At 42.6% G+C, this 23,361-nt stretch overlaps 1 protein-coding gene across 1 annotated transcript; it reads right to left on the reverse strand.

The window, feature by feature from the left end:
• Positions 1-1,007: 1,007 nt before the first annotated feature.
• plin2 (perilipin 2) lies at positions 1,008-10,622 on the reverse strand. The gene is made up of 8 exons (XM_056300458.1): positions 10,524-10,622; positions 10,103-10,147; positions 9,369-9,564; positions 8,902-8,984; positions 8,446-8,698; positions 2,711-2,886; positions 2,244-2,363; positions 1,008-1,618 (listed from the first exon to the last, which is right to left on the reverse strand). Exons 1-8 carry the CDS (start codon positions 10,569-10,571, stop codon positions 1,181-1,183), a joined length of 1,359 nt encoding a protein of 452 aa, XP_056156433.1. The 5' UTR covers positions 10,572-10,622; the 3' UTR covers positions 1,008-1,180.
• Between the last annotated feature and the right edge of the window lie 12,739 nt (positions 10,623-23,361).

Consider the following 23,361-nt stretch of genomic DNA (forward strand, 5'->3'; position numbering starts at 1 on the left):
TGGCTTGTGCATCCTCAGTGGCTGGGTATAATATAATATAATATAATAGTATAATTATAATGTAAATATATAATACAATATTGCAATATTGTAATTTTTTCTGCTATGGACACACAACAATATGCTGCTTGACTAGACTTTCACACTCTTACCTTATTTATTAATATTTCTATATGTATTTAAAACTTTTTATGTTGCTGGGATGGGAATGTTGCCAAAAAGTTTAATTGTATTGTGGGAGTGCAGGAATGAGGAGACGGAGAGATCGAGTCGAGTCAATCCCGTTTACTCCCCACACAAAACGACACCGATACAGCTCAATCTCTCGTGGCAACCAGCTAACCGCTAGGCTGCTGAAAACATGGCTCCACCCCAGAAACTCTAAGCAGTGCCTACGTCAGGACTCTAAAATGTCTGCCTTAAAGGAGCAGCGGCCCCTGGTGAATCTACCCTCAATTGTGTATCACCACACAGATACCCCCAGAATTCACCATCACGAAAAAATGCAAAACAGTAATGTAACACAAAAGTACTCAGTGAAACACACTGTTTTTGGTTCAGCTTAGTTTACTTCTTCCATTTTGGTAGTTTAAGGGGGAGGACTGGGAATGCCAGCCCATTGCATGGTTGGCCCAGTTTCTTCCCCATTTCTTGGTCTGTTTGGCTGGGATCTCCAACTCCTTTTGCTTATTTTCTGTTGTGTACTGAGCATGATTCTTTTTTTTTCTTGATACTTGTTTTCTCTGTTACTCTGGTTGGGACATCCTTTCATGTTTCGGTCTCCAGTTGCGCCATTAGTTGTTGAGAGGCCCGTAACAGTGTTGTCATGTAAAGGTGAAGAAAAGACCTAATAAATGCTGATAGATTATTGAATTTTATGAGTAATCATTTGGCAGTCTTTGCCAGGTAGTCTTTCACCAGAAACTGTGATTCAATTTACTGAATATTAAGCAATTAACAAATCCTACTCGAGTGTCTGCAACAAGAATTGACACCACATAAAATGGTAATGGTAAAAAACGTTTTATTTGGTTAGACATGACACTGTAAGTAGTCTTGCTTTTTGGAGGATTACACCTAAACATGGTCAATACATTTAAAAGGTATTATGGAGTTTAATGATTTGCCTACAAAATCTCACTCTAGTTTTAAAGCATCATGTTCAGGAAAAACTATCAAACTACCATTGCTTGTGGGACTCCAGTGAGTCCATCTCTACATCTGTGGGAGCTTCCTGGTATAGCTTGGGGGAGACGCAGGCGGACGTGGCGGCAGGAACTGTTCTGCCAGGGGACTTCAGGGCCATGCGAGGGTAGAAGGGACCAACCAGCCAGTTGAGCGGAGTGTTATTGACCAGGTAATCCATGACGTTGTCCAGGGAGTCCTTCATCTTGCCCAACTGCATCTTGCTGTTGGCGAGCATGCTGTCGGGCAGTTCTCCAAAGCTAGTGGCCTTGCTGAAGCTTGTGTACACCTGGGAGGCCGAGCTGCTGAGCAAGAGCGCCTCCTGCTGGATGTTGTTGGGAAGGCCCTGCAGGCCAGACAAGAGGCCCAGACAGGTGGTCTGCAGCTGCTGGGTGAGGGAATGTGCCATGGCCAGGGTACGAGACTCGATGACCTGAATGGATAGGGGGAAATGAAAGGGGAGGGGTCACACAACTCCCAAAAAGAAACTACATTGAGTATCATTCTAGTTTAACCCCTTGTCTATATTATATAAGGACAGTAAAGTAGTTAGTCAATACTATCTACTGAGACATTACATCTTGTTGGCAATTACAGCTGCTACAAGGAGTTGGATTTTTAGTGACTTCGCACAGCCGTTTGGACAAAAGCAGTATTGTTTCACAAAAAAACAACTTCACTATTGCAAAGATCTACATTCGCCCTCTAGTAACTTGTGAATTTGTTTAGAAGAGAAGACTGAGTTGTAGTGGTGTTTTTGGAAATGCAGCTGTTTTCAAGATAAACAGCTATGGTGTAATGTATGTGTCTTTAATTACAGCTGTGTATCCTGTATGTGTACGGCAATCATTTCTTCAGATTTTGTGTAGAATCTGACCCAGAGATGAGCATTTGGAGTCATTTTATCGTAATATCTACTCTTCTCGCTAATGGTCTCATTTGATTGTATTGGTCATACAGCAGCATCCTAACCAGATTGACACTGATAAATGAAAAGTGAACAGCTCCTCATAGCCGCTTTCAATTTACTCTTTAAACATTGTAACTCATTGTCATACCTCTGCTTGATGGTAATTTCTCTCCTTGTCTGAACCATTGAACTTCCATCCCACCAGGGAGTTGAGTTTGTCGTACACAACCTGGTTCGCCCCATCTATGTTGTGTTTGGCGTATTCAATCTAGTTGGGGGAGAGCATTACTTCCAAAGAGATCCTACTCTCCACAAGCATTAAAAGAAACATGTATTGATGCCTAAAGAGTACATGCTTTTCAGCATTCTTGACATTTTCATTTCTAATGTGTGAAGGCACTAATTATTCACAATATATAGTATTGCAAAACTTGGATAGCAAGTCCAGTTTTTCCCAACTTGATATTAATTTTAAGACTTGCATATATGAACCTGTTGTCAACTCTTAATCTTGTGACTTTTTTTCCCTTTTTTTTTTCTTGTAAACAGCAATGTGAGCCCTATTGATGCTGCCAGTAAATGATGAAAATAAACACTGACAGCATAGAGACTCACCAGGTCGACGGTGTGGCTGAGCTGAGTGATGGAGTCCTGGCTGTGCTGCTTGGCGTTTCGTATTTTGTCCAGCGCCCGGTCGTACGCCCTCCTGCGGAGCTTGGTGGAGAGGGAACCCAGCCGGACGTAGTAGCTTTGCTCCTTGTCAAATTCTTTCACCGCTTTAGCCTCCAGTTCTGTCACAAGGGGAAAGGAGGCATGAAACCCAAATATCACATGGGTAGAACACACCACCCTCATAAATTCCGCTGGGTACATTTTCCTCAGTAAAGCTTGATATGATTTCAGTGTAAAGGAGGTAAGGAAGAAATGATGGCTGTTCTCATGAATGGAACGAAATTGTAGCATCTTCTGGCTTGCTTGTTTGTGTCTGTTAATATTCATACAGGATTTCAGCAGCTGGAGGCTTTTAAAAGCCATGGATATTGCAGTTATTCATCCCTCACAATAGATCCATTGGAACCAACATGGTGTTGAGGTTTATTTCTTAATTGTTTTTTTTTTGTGGCTTTATTTGATAGTGACGGTAGAGAGACAGGAAAGGCAGGGAGAGAGAGGGGATGACATACAGCAAAGGACGCAGGCCGGATTCCAACCCAGGCCACTGTGGTAAGGACTCAGTTTTATGTGGTATGCGCTCTACCAAGTGAGCCAACGGGGCATCCCAACTTCTTAAAACTTAAAGCTCCTCCAGGCCTAAACCACCTCATACTTCAACTTCTCATTGGGTGGTGATGAAACACACTTGCAACACTTAAAGTGAGCTAGATATCCGAGTCTAATCAGATAAGCTGTGTTTTCCCAAGAAAGTGGACTGATTTCAACATCAACATTGTTGATGTTGAAACCAGAAACAAACTACCTCTGAAGAACTAGTCTCAAGTTTTTTGTTTTTAATCTTTTAAATATGACTAAATATGTAGTCTAGACTCAGCAGCCTTTCAAAAAACTGTTTAAAAGAAACGGGCATGTGTGTTTGCTTTCAATTTTAATTGCTTATTTGAATTTGGAATATGCTAGATGCAGTTTTATATTCAAGCATTATTTGAATGAATAAACTTGGGGTAAGCTTTTTTTTTCCTTCCAAATTGGCCACTTACAAAGTGATTTCACATTTCCACCCAGTCAGCATGAAGACTTTAGAGGCATATGACTGAGCACTTGTGGTGACACTATACCATATCGGAAGCTGCTCACGTTACAAATAGAAGTTAATCTGGCAACCATGTTCTCTGGCTCTGCTGACTGACAGAAGCTAAGCAGGTATGGGCTTGGCAAGTACTTGGATGGGAGACCTCCTGGGAAGACTAGGTTGCTGCTGGAAGTGGTGTTAGTGGGCCAACAGGGGGCAGACTTCCCTCTGGTCCTAATATAAAATTCCCAATGCCCAGTGCAGTGATTACAGAGCATGCTGACTGCTAGGACCAACTGGGTCCTTACCCCACACCCCCTTTCAGCTCATGTCTCTCTCTGCTTACTGGGTATGGACACACTGGCGGTAATACACCTCCCCCCCCCCCAAGACAACGAGGAGCAGCTCCAAGGTCTGCAATTCCTGTTCTGACCAACTTCAGGAAAAACAAAGTGTACTCAAAGCGCGCAATTACTTTATCTAATTTGACTCCAGTTGTACACCAGCAGCCACAGCCTGTCGCAGAAAATTGGGCAAATAATACTCTTAACACAATAAAGTTAGCATTACTAAACATCAGGTCTTTGGCAGGAAAAATATTTTTAATAATTTTATGTTTTTAACTGAAACTTGGTTAGACCAAGGTAACAGTGTAACTGTTCTTATCGAGTCAACTCCTCTCAACTTCAGTTTTGCGAACAAAATCAGAATGCACAAGACAGGAGGTGGAGTTGTCATTTTGTTTCATGATTCGCTCCAATGCAAGAAGATATCTTATGGGAATTTTGCTTCTTTTAACTATTTGGCTCTTCAGTTGAATTCTTCTTGAGTTTTGCTGTCTATAATCTGTATTAACTTTGACTGTGTAGTTATTGATGGTGATTTAAACATCCATGTTGACAACCCTCAGGACAGGAACTAACGAACTGTGTTGTGTTCTTGATAACTATGGACTGACTCAGCACGTGACGGACCCCACACACAATAAGGGGCACACACTGGACTTAATTATCTCCAAGGGTCTGAACATTTCTAATGTTGTGGTGACTGATATTGCTCTCTCCTATCATTCCTGTGTTTTCTTTGAGAGTGCTATCACTGACACACAAATGTCCAAACAGAAGTAATCACGAAACAGCATATCACTGAAAGCACCAGTGAAATATTTATTCAGGCTTTCTCTTCCACACCCGCCCTCTCTTGGGTCTCAGTCAGTGAGCTTGAAGATAATTTAAATTCTAAAATTACAAATGCTATTGATGCCATTGCACCCACTAATGTGAAGGTGGTCTCTGGTATGAGAAGATCTCCATGGAGATGTGCCACGCTAGTCAGAATAGATAAAAGAGGCTGTCATTAAACTGAACGCGGGTAGCGATAAACAAATCTTGCTGTTCATTGACATCTATAAAGAGAGACGGCGCGTTTCTAATTTGGAACTGAGAAATGCAAGGCGGCCCTACTTCTCTGACATCATTGCCAAAAACAATAATAACGTATGTGGCTTGTTTGCGAAAAGTTGACAAGCTAACAAACCCTCCTGTGGCAGTAGCCTCTGAATTTTTATCTACCAGGGTATGCAGTGAATTTGCCTCCTTCTTCAATGACAAAATTCACAAAAATCAGACAGGCAGTCAGTGCCTCCATACGAGACACAAGGTGTGTTGTCCCTGTGTCCACCTAAAATCAATTCAAATAACATAACACAATCTGATCCCATCAACCATAAAAACATGGAGGACATTATACAACACTTGAACTCCTCCTCCCGCTGCCTTGATATTTTACCAACAGGCTTTTTCAAAGATGTCTCTAATTGCATGGCCTCAGATCTTCAAATTGTCAACACATCTCTTCTCTCAGGTTTCTTCCCACAGGCCCTGAAAACTGCAGTCATCAAACCACTCTTAAAAAAGAATAATCTAGAAACTTCACTAATAAACAATTATTGGCCCATATCAAGCCTCCTGTTTCCAAGTAAAATCATGGAAAAAGCCATTTTCCAGTAGCTGCAAACCTTCTTGGCACTAAACACCTGTTTTGATGTCTTCCAGTCAGGATTTTGACCATACCACAGCAACGAGACTGCTCTTATTAAGGTATTTAATGATGTCTGCTTAAACACAGACAGTGGCAGAATCTCAGTCCTGGTATTGTATCTCTGTGCTGCATTTGACACAGTCGAGCACAACTTATTACTAGACCGACTGGAAAACTGGGTGGGACTTTCTGGCACAGCACTAAACTGGTTTGAATCCTACTTAAAGGACAGCGACTACTTTGTGTCTATAGGTAATTATAAATCTGAGCAGACAAAAATGACCTGTCGAGTTCCGCAAGGCTCCATTCTGGGCCCGCTTCTGTTTAACATCTATATGCTCCCACTAGTTCAGATTATGGAAAACAACAAAATGTTACCATAATTATGCAGACAACACACATATTTACATAACCATATCACCTAGGGACTATAATCCCATACAAGCACTCAGTAAATGCATTGAACAAATCAGTGACTGGATGTATCAGAATTGTCTTCAATAAAAAAAGATGAAACTGAAGTATTTGTCTTTGGAGCCAAGGAGCGCTCAGCTACAATCAGTAATGTTAAAAACCACAAACCAAGCCAGAAATCTCGGTGTAGTCATGGACTCAGACCTGAATTTCAATAGCCACATTAAGATAATAACAAAGTCAGCCTACTATCATCTGAAGAATATACTAAGAATTAAAACATTTATCTCTCAGCAGGATTTGGAAAAACTTTTCTATGCATTAATCTTCAGTTGACTCGACTACTGTAACATCTACTGTAATGTCTTTACGGGTCTCTAAAAAAATCGATCAAACAGCTGCAGCTGACTCGGAACGCTGCTGCTCAAGTCCTTACTAAGACCAAAAAAGTGGATCGCATCACTCCAGTTCAGAGGTCTTTACACTGGCTTCCTGTCCATCAAAGAACTGATTTTAGAACTCTGCTTTTGGTTTATAAAGCACTGAATGGTTTCGGGCAAAATACATTTCTGATCTTCTGCTATGCTATGAACCATCCAGACCTTTCAGATCATCTGGGACAGGTTTGCTTTCTGTCCCCAAAGTCAAAACTAAACCTGGAAAGGCAGCTTTCAGTTTTTATGCACCACATATCTGGAACAAACTCCCAGAAAACTGCAGGTCTGCTGCAACTCTCAGTTCTTTTAAATCAAGGCTGAAGACTTTCCTGTTTGCCGCTACATTTTATTAAATCAAATTTGAAACTTTTGATTATCATCTTAAACTGCAGTGTAACTTTTAATCTCTTTTTATTTGTTTTTAAATGTCTTTTATTGCCTTATGTTGCTTTTTACATTTTGTCTTAATGCCTTTTATGTTTTGTGTAATGCACTTTGAAGTGCCTTGTTGTTGAAATGTGCTATAAAAATAAATTTGCCTTGCCTTGCCTTACTACACGGAGACCTTTTATTGCCCAACAAAGACTAAAGTCCAACTCCAAGATTTGATTTTCTAGGGACTTTGAAATAACAACAACCCTGAAAAAGCTTAAGTCTCTCCAAGTATTCAGCACATGGTGCTGTAATATCACTGATTGTTATTAATAAACACTGCCCTGCAACCCTAATTAGGATAAGCGGCTTGGAAAATGAATGAATGAATAAACACTGCAGGTCCAGTTAATTTCTAATCTGAGGTCTCCTGGTCGAGGATAACCTCAACACAAGACCCTCCACTCAGGATTTATTTCCCTCCAGAGTCAGGAAATGGGCAAGCAACATCACTGCAGACCCATCACACCCTGGTCACAACCTGTTCCAACTCCTCCCCTCTGGTAGGCGCTACAGAACACTGTACCTCAAAACAACCAGATATAAAAAAACGTTTCCTTCCGCGGGCTGTCATTCAAATGAATGCTCAACACTCAAATAAATCCAACCATTTTGTATATACTGTACTGTACATTGTATGTATAATGATATGCTCTGTCATGTCCATCTACCTCAGGCATGTATGTAGGTAACCAGCTAAAATTTATTTCAGCATCTCTGATATATTCTCTGCACCATTGCATTTTATCACCTCTTACTTCACCTGTATATAGTCAATCCTTGTGTATATATCTGAAGATTGTTGTGCTGTAGTGTTATTCTATGTTAAGTACACAGAGAGCCACGAAACTGGAGTCAAATTCCATGTATGTGCAAACCTACAAGGCCAATAAACATGATTCTGATTCTGAAGAAGCTAAAATAATCTTTTTCTCCAATCTGTAATCTCAGTCATCTTCTGTGAAGCCGTAATGGGAAATGGAATTACTTTTTCAAAAATGTGTCATTCCTGTACAAATTTAGGGGTGTTAGCTAGATATACTTACTGTATGTTCCACCATTACACTAAAATATCTGAAAGCCGACGTGCAGCTTTACACCTTTTAACATATCTGTACAACCCTGGCATTGATTCAGACATCTTTCTTTCCCTGTTGGTGATCCCCATTGGAGTTAAGATATAGTTTCAGAGTGAAATAGTATGCTGTGAATTCAACTGTAATGCTCATATTTCACATCAGCCTCGTTGTGGTTGAGATCTCCATTCTGGAGCCACTTACCTAACTCTTCCCCGGTCTGGGGCAGGTACTGGTCCACCAAGCTCTCCGAGGTGCTGAGGGCCGTATCCATGCCGCTGCTGACCAGCCGGCCCACGCGGCTTTCCATCACTGTGCTGACACTCCCGCTGACCATGCCACGCGTCTTACCCGCTACGCTGATCAGAGTACCAGACACGGTGTCCTTGGCACCGGTGACGGTGACTGACACAGCATCTTTGGCGCTAGTTACAGCATCCTTTGCATTGGCAACAATCTGTCCAGGAATTAAATTTAAAAAATTATAGAAGTGTTTATGGCCTCCTGTACTATTATGACAGTGTGTAAGCTGTCACATCAGCTGTGTCAAGTGACTAGGCTATGTGACTTGTCAACTTGGAACTTGTGAAATATGAGGTTGAATTGTTTGTCACTGTCTCCTGTATAGCAAGTCCAGTCTTAGGTTAAGTTAGTGCGTACCTGCTCAGAAGGCTGACGAAGAATTGGCAAAGTTTTCTCAATCTTGTCCAGACTCTTACAGGCCAGGTCATTGGCAATGGAAACTGTTGGCAACAATGTAGAACATAAAATCACTAATGGAAAGTGAATCAGATGTCTGCAAATCGGGCTGCAAGGAAAGGAAAAACATGTCACTAAGGAGGAATAAAAGGGAACACACTGATTCTCAAAGTAAAGGAGAAGTGTACAGTTGTACATCTGTGACTAACAGTTCATCGAAAGATGACTAAGGGGGGGAAAATTGGGTGAAAGGTTGGAATGAGCAAGGGATTATCTATCTGGCTTGAACTTCCTGTTTCAGCTTCCACTTGTTTGACTGACAACATTAGCCTCACTATGACAAAACAGTGCATTCTGCATAACTTAAAGTGACAATTACAACTTTATTAACGAAGGAATAGTATGAAAGCTAAATGAGAGATTCTTACTTTGTGGCTCCAGCTTTTCGATGATGGGCAGAGCGGTGATGCGAGCCACAGAGGTGATGGTTCGAACGCCGTGCTCGGCGGCCTCACACACGGACCTGATGTAAGGGTGTGTGTCCTTGGTGTTGTAGTACACGCTGGACACCAAGCCATAGGTTGAACTCACCAGAGGAAGGCTGGTCATCCTCTCAACCACATTCTAGTCATAAAAAAGAGGAACAGCAACACTTTAATAATATTAGAGCCCTTTTCGTTCATGAAATGCAGTGCTTTATTTTACATTAGAAGCAGACAAAACAACATAAAAAGACAAGGTGAGGTAAATGTGTTCAAGTACGGTTTTATTCTGAGGTTGCAAAGTTGGTCTGAATTGTCATCAACGTGGGTTTAACCTTGATGACGATAGATTCAGGAATAGTGCGTTATTAGCCATAGGTTTAATTTTCATGGTGGTGTTCTCCACATTTATTAATCCATTGATAAACTGTTGAAACTTGGCTATGACATTGTTAACACACCGCAATACACTGTCTCATATCAGTGACGTCTGTTCATGAGCGGACACAAGTGTAGTCTATAGTCAAACAGATCTTAATGCCGCAGTTAAGTCGCATTTTTCCGATAAAATAACAGAAGAAAAATAGATTACACCACACCCCCCCACCCCCCACAAACGCCACAAATTTAACTTTCGTTACGTAAAATTTCCAGCAAAGAAGTCTTCGGAACAAACCCACCTGATTTGAAACGACGGCAACTGTCGCCATGTCTACTCGGAAGAACTGGTGGAAAGAGGGAAACCAGAGGAGTGAAGGTTTATTTAGATAAAAAAAAAAGACTTCGTTTAAGTGCAAAGACGAATGCAGACTGAATAACGTCAGATACAACGAGGCGGGGTCTCTACTTCCGGTGTGTTGCGTCACACTGTAAAAGTACTGTACTAAGTTAATATCCAGTTAAAACACGAAACCCACCACATGAAATCAGTCAGTTAACGCAGCACGCTAGAATGCCCTGCACCGCTGTTTAAAGCTGTGCAGATACAGTAACAGCAAGTAAGGTGATTATAAAAAATAAAACTAAATTATAATTTTGACGACCGATCAAGTCCCTTTCAAGATGCCGGGACAGATCCACTGTATTGAAGCGAGGACTTACCGATTCGGCACACAAGTGAGAGAGCGGAACGGATCGGAGTGACTTCATGAATCAGACGGTTCCTATTTAAATTCTCCGTTCGCTGACGTAATCGAAAGCAAACGAAGTGGGGCAAAGGTAAAGGCCAAAGGCTGACTGTGGGGAGATTCCTCTGAAATGACCCATCACAAGGACTGGACCATAACACATTATTAGCTGCTTTATGAGCCCTGTTAGGTCAGAATAGAATAGAATAGAATAGAATAGAAGAGAATGAACTTCATATGCACGGGGCAGTCTGAAACGGATAATATAGGCTCATTATAAAAGTAAATTATACTTAGAATTATGATACGTAGAGTATATCATACACAATAATGCCAATATAACAACGCTTATAACAATATAATACGCTGTACAGTACTACTGAATACTTTACTGTTACACTATTAGCTATGCTACTTTACTAATACTATAGAATATACACATTCATATATATTCCATGACAAGATAAAGTAGTAACACTTTGTGTTTTGGCGATTTTATACTAAATGATACTGATATACACACGTTGAGGAGCCTGAAAATCAAGAATTTCACTCTCGTATACTTTCACAATGAGACGTAACAAATGAATAATCTTGAATCTTTTGAATATAATACCCTACTAATATACTGTGCTGTTATTATACTACTATGCCAATTCACTTATGTTATTGGAAGTATAAAATACAGACGGGAGACGAATTACAGGAAAAACCAACATAAAATGTCATAGTAAAGCATTGGTCCACCACGAGCCTCCAGAACAGCTTCAGACTCTACAAGTCCCTGGACTCTACTGGAGGGATGAAGACCATTCTTCCAAAAGATATTCCCTCATTTGATGTTTTGATGATGGTGGTGGGGAGCGCTGTCTACCACATCGGTCCAAAATCTCCCATAGGTGTTCAATTGGGTTGAGATCTGGTGACTACGAATGCCATTGCATATGAGTTACATCATTTTCATCCTCATCAAACCATTCAGTGACCCCTCGTGCCCTGTGGATGGGGGCATTGCCATCCTGGAAGAGACCACTCCCATCAGGATAGAAATGTCTCCTCACAGGATAAAGGTGATCACTCAGAATAACTTTGTATTGATTTGCAGTGGCCCTTCCCTCTAAGGCAACAAGTGGACTCAAACTATGCCAGGAAAATGCCCCACACAGTGTAATACAGCCCTCGGACCCTCTCACTGGAGGGGTCAACCATTCAGGCAGTAAGAATTGGTGTTCTTAGCTGTCCTTTTAAAGGACTTTATAAGCAAATGGAGGTGCTTTTCCTTGTGAGCATAGCATCATGGAGATAAGCCTACATTGGCTACAGATAGCTGAGATTTCCATGGTTGAAAATCTGAGAATTTGTTGACCCATACGTTTGTTTAACCCATTTATTTTGTAAAACAAAGCTGGCCAGAACAACAAAGCTCTGTGTGGCTGCCGGCAGATTTAGCTTTATTTGGGGGGAGGGGGGCATAAACAAACTTGCAGATGGCAACCAGGAACCACAGTTGAGTAAATGACTGTGAATTAAATTACACACACATACGGACTGTATGGGTGAACCACGCAATGCTGGACTATGATCTGATCGTATTTTATGATCCACGTCATTTGATTTTAGTGCAAGGTGGATCAAGTACAGTGCCATTACACAATCGACAGTGATTTCACCTTCATACTCAGATTTAAAGCCAAAGCTTTTGTGCTTTTTTGTCCAGTTTCCAGACAGAATCCATCAAGACGTCACGTATTTTTCCTTATTTATTTGAACGTTTTTATACATTTTATTCAAAACTCATGCCCAGTTGCGTCATGATTTTATCAATCGCAGGATAAATGTATTGCCAAAGATCAGGAGCAGCAGGTCACCTATTCAGCGACCAGCATATATACATACTGATCCAGGTATTTTGTTCCGTGCAGCTTGTCATTACTATAGCTGAATTACAACACTGTTTCTTGACTTATGCCCAGGATGACTATGCTTCAGCACTTCTTTTTTTTCCTTACTCAACTTGCTTATCCTACCCGGGCGTTGCAGTGACCCATTTTGGGTTATCAATGTTCAGTGTCCTTATGGAACTTTTACAGTGGGATCTCAGTAGCCACGTATAAGGCGGATTCATGAGCAGAAAAGGACGAAAGAATCAAAAACATGCGTTATATGAACATCTGCAAACTGGCCAAAAAAAACAGAACAAGCATTCATGCTAAAATAAAAGAAAAGATTCTACAAGTGATTCTACGAAGTTATAGTTATCAGCTACAGGCACTGAGTTATATTTCCTGTAGTGTAGACATTATTATAGTAGTCCGGGAATGGTTGCCATACTTTGTGGAATTTATTAACCGAGCCCTGAGTGGTATATATATATCTGAGCTTTTCCAACTTCAAATGAACCATTACCTCATCAACCCAGCGACTATGCATAAGTGTGTGTGTGTGTGTGTGTGTGTGTGTGTGTGTGTGTGTGTGTGTGTGTGTGTGTGTGTGTGTGTGTGTGTGTGTGTCAGATCTCCAATTATATAGAATGAGGCGTCTTGCTAAAAGCGACGAGAGGGCAAAAGCGTGGGCCTAGGCTTGAGAGAGATTCGGGTCTCTATGAGTACCGCCAAAACCTGCCAGACTTGGCTGTGGCTCTATGGCCCTGTTACACATGTACGGAAATATTTCAAAGACCTTAGCCCAAAATGGTCTCAAACTTGGGCAAGCCCAGGATGAATGAACAAGGGTCGCCGCTGAGCCTGTGTTGCACCGTTGACAAGTTGGGTCATATTCTGGATGGAGTTGGGCAAGCCTACTCCTGGACAGATGGGAGTCTGAAATATTTTAAATTGGATCATGTCTGACACACCCCAGAAAGTTGAATCAGTTCATCTGGACAACATTTATTTCGAGAGAAACGTTTCATCACTCATCTAAGTGACCTCCTCAGTCTCAGCTGACTGCAGGTATCCTCACCCTTATAAATGATACAGCGGTATAACGACTGAAACCAACGAATTGCTGTGACCATTAACGAGAGTTCCAATGGCCATGTGTACTATTCACAGAGGATTGGAGAATAGTTGCAATCACAGCATTGTAAGATGGTGACAGATGTACTCTTAGACCCCCCCCCCTCAGTTCAGGGATGGTCCTTCTCTCTTCACATAGACGGCCTCTTTGACTCCCCGTTCAAACCCGTCTGACACATACTATAGAGGTTGTCTGGATCATTGCAATGGACGCTTTTCAGGTGTCAGCTGAGATCCTCTCATCAAAGTCATCCTCCCATTTTGATTTGAGATGCTCCAAGTAGGGTGAGGCCACCGACAGTAAAACGTAATAAATGTGAGCTATGGAATTGCACCCAGTAGGGCCTTTATGAATACAGTCCTCCCAACCACTTGGTAGGGATTTGAGAAAGGAATGAGCAGAAAAGAAGTAAAGAAAAGAGAGAAGACTCAAACTCTACAACTGGATAGGGGGGGGTTCTTAAACAGGGTCACAACACGTCAAACTGAAAGGCTGTCGCTTGTACTTTACAGTTGCCTTATCTGATATCAACCACTAGATGGCGACCTTGTATTTTGCGAAACCATAAATCCCAATTACTGTAATCAGTCATAGTAAGATAAATAATATGTAGTTTATGGATGCCCGTGAGAAAATGCATCCCCTGCATTTAACCCATCCCAACACATACTGTAGTAGCGGGCAGCACCCACGGATCAACTCCAGTTCTTCTTTCCATGCCTCGTTCAGGGACACAGACAGCAGTATAAACGTCAATACGCACGTCTTTTCTTTTCTTGATGGTGGGAGGAAACCGGAGCACACTCACGTAGACAACATGCAAACGTCACACAGAAAGGACCTGGAATGGCCTGAGGTTCGAACCCAGGACCTTCCAGCTGTGAGGCAACAGCGCTAACCACTGGGCCACTGTGCAACCTAATATTCCTGACACCTCTTCTTATCAGGTGTAATATTTTTCACATTCTCTATTTTTTAGTTTTTAAAATGCATAAGACATTATAATATTCGTCTTTACGATGGCTGTGCACCATGCAGCTCACGATATATCTAATGTCAATTCATATTTCAATATTAGAATATGAGATTATATTTCATTTTAATGTAATCACCTTAAAAATAACATGTGCTTTCACTTAGTTACTTCTTGACTGTTGTGGCTCCTTCTGCAGCTGTCATAGCAAGCAGATGGCCTATTTTATTTGGCTTGCTTTCACCTTAGTATATGTGATCTCTGTACTGTTTTATGGTCTTAGTAATTCTATGCATTACTGGTTAAGTATTTGCTGTTATTCCTCGTATTTTATTCATTACATTTCTTTTGCTGACAGTTTTTCTTGTTTAGCACATTGGTCTTATGAGTGATGCAGGCTTTAGATAGTTGCAGTAGTAATGCCACCAAAACTACTACTACTAGTAGTAGTTGTAGTAGTAGTAGTGATAGTAACAGCATTAGTAGTAATACTTTCTGTAGTATCACTAGTAATATCTACATTTTCCTATCATGATATTACAATTTTATTCAGACATTGACCACTAGGTGGTGCCCATGCAAACAACTTCTCAGTCTATTTGAGGCGTCTGTCCTCCCTTCGTCCATTCGCCCTCTTTCTCTGTTTCCCATTCCTGCACTTGGTTTCAGCTGGGATAGGACACTGAAATAGAGGGACGGTGCCGCTAAAAAGCCTCGAGGTTAAGATGAGAGCTGAGGCCTGTTGTTGTCCATCAGTGCAAGGCCCTCGATTATATTTTAAAATGACACGTGTATTTACCCCTTATCAAAATCTATGGGACAGTTTTTGAAATATCTTGAAATGAAACTGCTAAGTCTACATCAAAATATATAAAAGATCCAGCACCCAAACATAGCAGCTGTGAGTAGAGAAAGTTGTATTAGATAAACTTGAATGCACAGACTGGATCACAGAAACTGTAATGCATCCCCTTTGGCTGGTTTGTATATGTATATATTCATATTCACCGATCAGCCAAAACATTAAAACCACAGGGTCCGCGGTGGCGTAGCGGTCTAAGCGTCGGCTTGGTGTCGATGCAGTTGCCCACTGGGGACTGGGGTTCGCGCCCCGGTCTCGTCAGATCCGACTATGGCCGGACTCGATGAAGCAGCAATCATTGGCAACGCTGTCTTCGGGAGGGGGGCGGAGTCGGCTTGTGTTCGTCATGTGAATGCGTCTCTGTGTGTGTCGGAAAAACAGTGGTTCGGCTTGGATTCGCCTTGTCACGAAAGTGGGGAGGCGCTTTCCTTCGAGACTGCCGGCCGGAGAGATGCAGTTGGCGAACGCATGCAATACGAGGGTGGGTGTTTGAATTAAAATAGGGATCAATTGGCCACTAAATTGGGAGAAAAAAGGGGAAAATCAGAAAAAAAATTTTTTTTAAAAAACATTAAAACCACTGGCAGGTGAGTGAATAACATTGATTATCTCGTCACAATGGCACCTGTCAAGGGGTGGGACATATTAGGCAGCAAGTGAACAGTCAGTTGTTGAAGTGGATGTGTTGGAAGCATGAAAAATGGGCAAGCGCAAGGATCTGAGCGACTTTGACAAGGGCCAAACTGTGATGGCAAGACGACTCCAAAGCCAGTGACAGGGTCATGGGCACCCAAGGCTCACTGATGCACATGGGGAGCAAAGGCTTGCCCATCTGGTCTGATCCCACAGAGGAGCTATTTTAGCTCAAATTGCTGAAAAAGTTAATGCTAGCTATGATAGACAGGTGTCATGACACACAGTGCATCACAGCTTGCTGTGTATGGGGCTGTGTAGCTGCAGACAGGTCAGAGGGCCCATGATGACCCCTGTCCACCACCGAAAGCACCTACCATGGGCACGTGAGCATTAGAACTGGACCATGGAGCAATGGAAGAAGGAAGTCTGATCTGATGAATCATGTTTTCTTTTTCATCATGTGGAGGGCTGGGTGCATCTGCGTCGTTTACCTGGGGAAGAGATGGCACCAGGATGCACTATGGGGAGAAGGCAAGCCAGCGGTGATGCTTTGGGCAATGTTCTGCTGAGAAACCTTGGGCCCTGGTATTCAGGTAGATGTTACTTTGACACGTACCACCTCCCTACATATTGTTGCAGACTAAGTACACCCACCCTTCATGGCAACAGTATTCCCTGATGGCAGTAACCTCAGGTGGTTTTAATGTTTTGGTATATATATATATGTATATAAACTTAGCACAAAAAGTAAGGAAATTTGTGTTTGGTAGATTAGTTCTTTGTTGTAACAATGCTTCTTGGCAATAAATCTTATACAGTTGGAAAGCCTGTGTATTTTCCTTTTAAATGGCACGACATTTGTAAGGAACATGCATTTGTGGGATGAGCAGCAAAGCTGAGTATTTGGGTTGCGCCCATGAAAAATTTGCGAAATCTTCTCTGCCAATGCCAAACAGTTTATTCTGCTATTGGCTCTTGTTTGGTGTTGTTTGGTGGATTGGATGATTGAAGTCTGAAGAAACAAGACATATTGGCAATTTAACAATTTATTCATTTAACAAACAGGAGCCTCAGTAGCGTGTGGAAGAACAATCCACAACCACAACAGCCTGGCACCTCCTCCTCATGCTGGTCACCAGCCTGGTCACACACTGCTGTGGGATGGCATCCCATTCTTCAACCAGCATTTGTCGCAAGTCAGCCAATGTGGTTTTGTTGGTCACTCTGGCACGAACAGCACGCCCAAGCTGATCCCACAAGTGTTCAATGGGGTTGAGGTCAGGACTGCTGGCAGGCCATTCCATCCTCTCCACTCCCAAATTCTGGAGGTAGACTCTGATAAACCCCGCTCTGTGGGGGCGAGCGTTGTCATCTTGGAGGATAGGGTTCAGTCCCAGACTGTGGAGATATGGGATTGCCACTGGTTGCAGAATCTCATCTCGATATCTCTCTGCATTGAGATTGCCTCCAGTGATGACAAGCCTCGTTTTACCAGTGAGGGAGATGCCGGCCCACACCATCACACTGCCTCCACCAAAAGATGTTGCTCTATCGATGCAGCAATCAGCATAGCGTTCTCCGCATCTTCTCCACACTTTGACCCTACGATCCAACTGCCATAGGCAGAATCTGGACTCATCACTGAACATAATGTTCCCCCACATGTTCAGGTTCCAGTGCACGTGTTGCCGACACCAGCGCAAACGGGCCTGATGGTGAAGGACAGTCATGGCAGGCCTCCTGGCAGCCCTATGACACCGGAGATTGGCTGCGTGCAGTCTGTTCCGGATTGTCTGGGCAGAGAGCCGTCGGCCATATCGTCCTGCAAACCTTGACTGCAAATCTGTAAAAGACTGCCTACGGTTTCTAAGTGCTGACAGGGTGAGGAAACGGTCTTCTTGGGGTGTCGTCTTCTTGGGACGCCCACTTCGCGGCCTGTCTCTGACACCCCCCGTTGTATGAGAACTTGGCCTTCAGTTTGGAGATGGTACCATGGCTCACTCCAAATAATACCGCAACTTGGTTGTGCGGAACACCAGCTTGAAGTTGCCCTATTGCACGGGCCCTATCCAGATCAGTCAAACGTGGCATGCCGATTCTTGGAGCAGACACTAACTGACCACTGTAGCAGGGCCCATGCTCACAGGTGCTGCCAGAACCTCAAAACTAGAGTCAATAGCAACAGCAAAATAAACTGTTTGGCATTGGCAGAGAAGATTTGGCAAATTTTTCATGGGTGCAACCCGCATACTCAGCTCTGCTGCTCATCCCACAAATGCATGTTCCTTATAAATGTGGCGCCATTTAAAAGGGAAATAAACAGTCTTTCCAACGGTATAAGATTTATTGCCAAGAAGCATTGTTACAACAAAGACATAATGTACCAAACGCAAACTCTCTCTCTCTCTCTCTCTCTCTCTCTCTCTCTCTCTCTCTCTCTCTCTCTCTCTCTCTCTCTCTCTCTCTCTCTCTCTATATATATATATATATATAATTTATATTTTCCACCCTAAAGGATTTACTTGAATGCATAGATGGATGAACATATGTGTACATACATGCTGAAACAGGACTGTATAGTATCTGGAAGGACGTATACGTTCATGTACTGTACTGCATGTTGATATGTAGTTGGTTGATTTGATATATTTGCTTTTTGCAACTCTTTGTGGGAAATTGTTACCTGTAGCACAAAAACATACCTATAAATAATTATTAGTCCTTTTTTGATTTGATTTTCTATAAATTCAGAGTTTAAATTTCTGTACTAAGAGATCAGTTGGCTCCACAAGGCATGAGGGCTATAATGCCCATACTATAACACTTCACATGAACTGATGGTGCGGTGCAAAACACCACCGACAGACACTGAAGTAAACACATGTACTTTTGAACCACATCCATTCAGAGCAGACGCACACTGTTGTTCACAACACAAAAAGGGCACGTATAGGACACAAGACTGCTTATCTCTTTTCACAGGCAAGCAAGTAGAGGTGAAAAGAGAGATCCATCATGACGGCTCTGTCTTCTTTGTCCAGAGGGTATTCCGGAGTGCAGGTGGCGGTGGGGGTATTAATGTGAGGCAAATCCTTCCATGGCACCCTCTATTGTGCCCAGGGAGCCGGGCAGGGCCGCGGGCAGCGTGCCAAGGCCCCCGGCTGGGTAACAGATACCTGTGGGCTGCTGGGAAAGTGTCACACCTCCGGATCACACACGGCCCTAAGGCACTACCTGAAGGAAAAAAAAGAAGAAGAAAAAAAACTAGAAACAAGAAGATGGGAAGAGGAGAGCGAGAGAGAGAGAGAGAGAGAGAGAGAGAGAGAGAGAGAGAGAGAGAGAGAGAGAGAGAGAGAGAGAGAGAGAGAGAGAGAGAGAGCGTCGTTCCAGTCTCATTAAAACAGAGGGAAGAGAGGGAGCGACGCATACATTTCTATGCTTAGATTGATCCACTTAAAGTTTAGTTTCAATTTTCAAAGTTACATCAATCAGTGCAGCAGGTAATATACATATATGTGAAGGTGAACTCCCCTTCGGCTCAGATATGACTTTAGGCAAAAGTGAGGCTTTAACCTTCTCATCAAACTCTTTCACACTCCATCCATCCATTATCCAAACCGCTAATCCTGCTCTCAGGGTCGCGGGGATGTTGGAGCCTATCCCAGCAGTCATTGGGCGGCAGGCGGGGAGACACCCTGGACAGGCCGCCAGTCCATCACAGAGCTCACACACACACACACACACACACACACACACACACACACACACACACACACACACACACACACACACACACACACCTAGGGACACTTCAGTAGGGCCAATTCACCTGGCCTACATGTCTTTGGACTCTCACACTCATTGAAGACAGTTTGACGGAATGTCAGTATCTGTTGTGATAATGGAAACTAATTATGATGATTAATTGTCTACTTGGATCAAATGATGTCAGAAACCACTGTGGGATTTTCGATCGGTCGGAGACGTTGTCGGTTGCCTTACAGCAATGAAAGATGTGGTCCTCAAAACGTGATTTCCAAACTGAAGAGCTAAAAACATCCTTAGATGTCAGCGGATGAGATAAATACAACCCTTTCAGCGGTCCGTCCTCTCTAAAATCTTCTCAATCTATTTTCCATGGATTATAATACACACATATGTAATCCGGTTGGAAAAGCGGTGGCCATGAAACGATTTTCAGAGACGATTAATCATTTTGCAAACTGGAAAAGCATGCATTTAAGCAATTACAATGTATGAATAAACTGTTGTTGAATAATGATATGCTGTATGAAAAGACTCATGGAAGCATTTTGCTCCCATGGTGTTCAATAATGAACAGACAAGAAATAAACTATTCTTGAAATTTATAGAGTTTATCAGCCATTCCAGTTGATCATTGCATTAACTTCTGCGTGTTTTGGGATTACAAAAAAAAACCAGTATCCGAGTAGAAAAATATTGCCAAAGTGGCAAATGTGTCCCGTTGTTTGTTTCTATTTTACTGCTTTAGCAAACAGCCTTGAGCCCCGAAAAGGAGCCACTGAGAATAATAGTACGATGACGATGGGCGACGGTGCTGACCTCTTGACCTTAGCTGTTTAGTAGAGCTAATATATATATATATATACACTACCGTTCAAAAGTTTGGGATCACATTGAAATGTCCATATTTTTGAAGGAAAAGCACTGTACTGTTCAATGAAGATAACTTTAAACTAGTCTTAACTTTAAAGAAATACACTCTATACATTGCTAATGTGGTAAATGACTATTCTAGCTGCAAATGTCTGGTTTTTGGTGCAATATCTACATAGGTGTATAGAGGCCCATTTCAAGCAACTATCACTCCAGTGTTCTAATGGTACAATGTGTTTGCTCATTGGCTCAGAAGGCTAATTGATGATTAGAAAACCCTTGTGCAATCATGTTCACACATCTGAAAACAGTTTAGCTCGTTACAGAAGCTACAAAACTGACCTTCCTTTGAGCAGATTGAGTTTCTGGAGCATCACATTTGTGGGGTCAATTAAACGCTCAAAATGGCCAGAAAAAGAGAACTTTCATCTGAAACTCGACAGTCTATTCTTGTTCTTAGAAATGAAGGCTATTCCATGCGAGAAATTGCTAAGAAATTGAAGATTTCCTACACCGGTGTGTACTACTCCCTTCAGAGGACAGCACAAACAGGCTCTAACCAGAGTAGAAAAAGAAGTGGGAGGCCGCGTTGCACAACTGAGCAAGAAGATAAGTACATTAGAGTCTCTAGTTTGAGAAACAGACGCCTCACAGGTCCCCAACTGGCATCTTCATTAAATAGTACCCGCAAAACACCAGTGTCAACATCTACAGTGAAGAGGCGGCTGCGGGATTCTGGGCTTCAGGGCAGAGTGGCAAAGAAAAAGCCATATCTGAGACTGACCAATAAAAGAAAAAGATTAAGATGGGCAAAAGAACACAGACATTGGACAGAGGAAGACTGGAAAAAAGTGTTGTGGACGGATGAATCCAAGTTTGAGGTGTTTGGATCACAAAGAAGAACGTTTGTGAGACGCAGAACAAATGAAAAGATGCTGGAAGAATGCCTGACGCCATCTGTTAAGCATGGTGGAGGTAATGTGATGGTCTGGGGTTGCTTTGGTGCTGGTAAGGTGGGAGATTTGTACAGGGTAAAAGGGATTCTGAATAAGGAAGGCTATCACTCCATTTTGCAACGCCATGCCATACCCAGTGGACAGCGCTTGATTGGAGCCAATTTCATCCTACAACAGGACAATGACCCTAAACACACCTCCAAATTGTGCAAGAACTATTTAGAGCAGAAGCAGGCAGCTGGTATTCTATCGGTAATGGAGTGGTCAGCGCAGTCACCAGATCTGAACCCCATTGAGCTGTTGTGGGAGCAGCTTGACCGTATGGTACGCAAGAAGTGCCCATCCAACCAATCCAACTTGTGGGAGCTGCTTCTGGAAGCGTGGGGTGCAATTTCTCCAGATTACCTCAACAAATTAACAGCTAGAATGCCAAAGGTCTGCAATGCTGTAATTGCTGCAAATGGAGGATTCTTTGACGAAAGCAAAGTTTGATGTAAAAAAAATCTTATTTCAAATACAAATCATTATTTCTAACCTTGTCAATGTCTTGACTCTATTTTCTATTCATTTCACAACATATGGTGGTGAATAAGTGTGACTTTTCATGGAAAACACAAAATTGTTTGGGTGATCCCAAACTTTTGAACGGTAGTGTATATATATATATATATATATATATATATATATATATTATTTGGATTTTTTCTCCCCAATTGAGGCCCAGTCTCACCAATCAGCGTACAAATAACACGCCTCCTCCGACACATGTAGAGTCGCATCTTCTTTTCACCTGACAGTGAGGAGTTTCACCAGGAGGACGTAGCGCGTGAGAGGATCACGTTCCCCCTCGTACAGGTGCCCCGACCAACCAGAGGAGGCGCTAGTGCAGCGACCAGGACACACACCCAGAGCGCTCCGGCGTCCCACCCACAGACATGGCCAGTTGTATATGTAGGGACGCCCCGACCAAGCTGGAGGCAACACGGGGATTCGATCCGACGACACCCGTGTTGGTAGGCAACGGAATAGACCACTACGCTACCCGGACACTATGGAAAATCTCCCGAGAGCGAAGACATTTTTCTGTGTTTTGTAACATTGAGAGTCTAATTACCAGTCATTTTTCATTGCGTGGAGTTAAATTAAAAGCAAAGGTACGATCACGCTCCTGTTGCTTATTCGGAAATGAAGGCAGAAGTTGATCTGGTCCGAGACGGACTACATATCCCACGACGTGGACGTTATGATATTGAAAATGTCACAAATAACCAGTTTCCATCGTCAAAACAGTTTTACTCAAGTGGACGTCACTGAGGCGCTGGTTCAAACTGTGTTAGCGGTGGTTCGAATTCCGGGGTGGGGGTCAATCTCTGAAAACAGTGAAACGGGCTAAACGCAGGGCATAGAAGTTAGAGCAGGAATGCCGGCCCGGCACCGGCCCGCAAAGCGTTTGCTACCGGGCCAAGGAAACAGTACGATATACAATATTCGACAGAGGGCTTTTAATTTGAAACGGATACTTAACCCTGACCCTAACTTTATCACTCATTCACGTGGCATTCGGCAGACCAATGGTAACTAACCTCATAACCCAGAGACGCGCTCAGTCAGCTCGCTACTAGCAGCTAGTTAGCCGCCATGAGTGCCGGTAAAAAAATAAATAAAAATAAAACGTCGCTTGAGAGTTTCTTCAGAAGAGGTAGGTGAGATAAAATGTCTAATGACGACG

The sequence above is a fragment of the Lampris incognitus genome, chromosome 20 (assembly GCF_029633865.1).
Source record: "Lampris incognitus isolate fLamInc1 chromosome 20, fLamInc1.hap2, whole genome shotgun sequence".
Classification (NCBI taxonomy): Eukaryota; Metazoa; Chordata; class Actinopteri; order Lampriformes; family Lampridae; genus Lampris; species Lampris incognitus.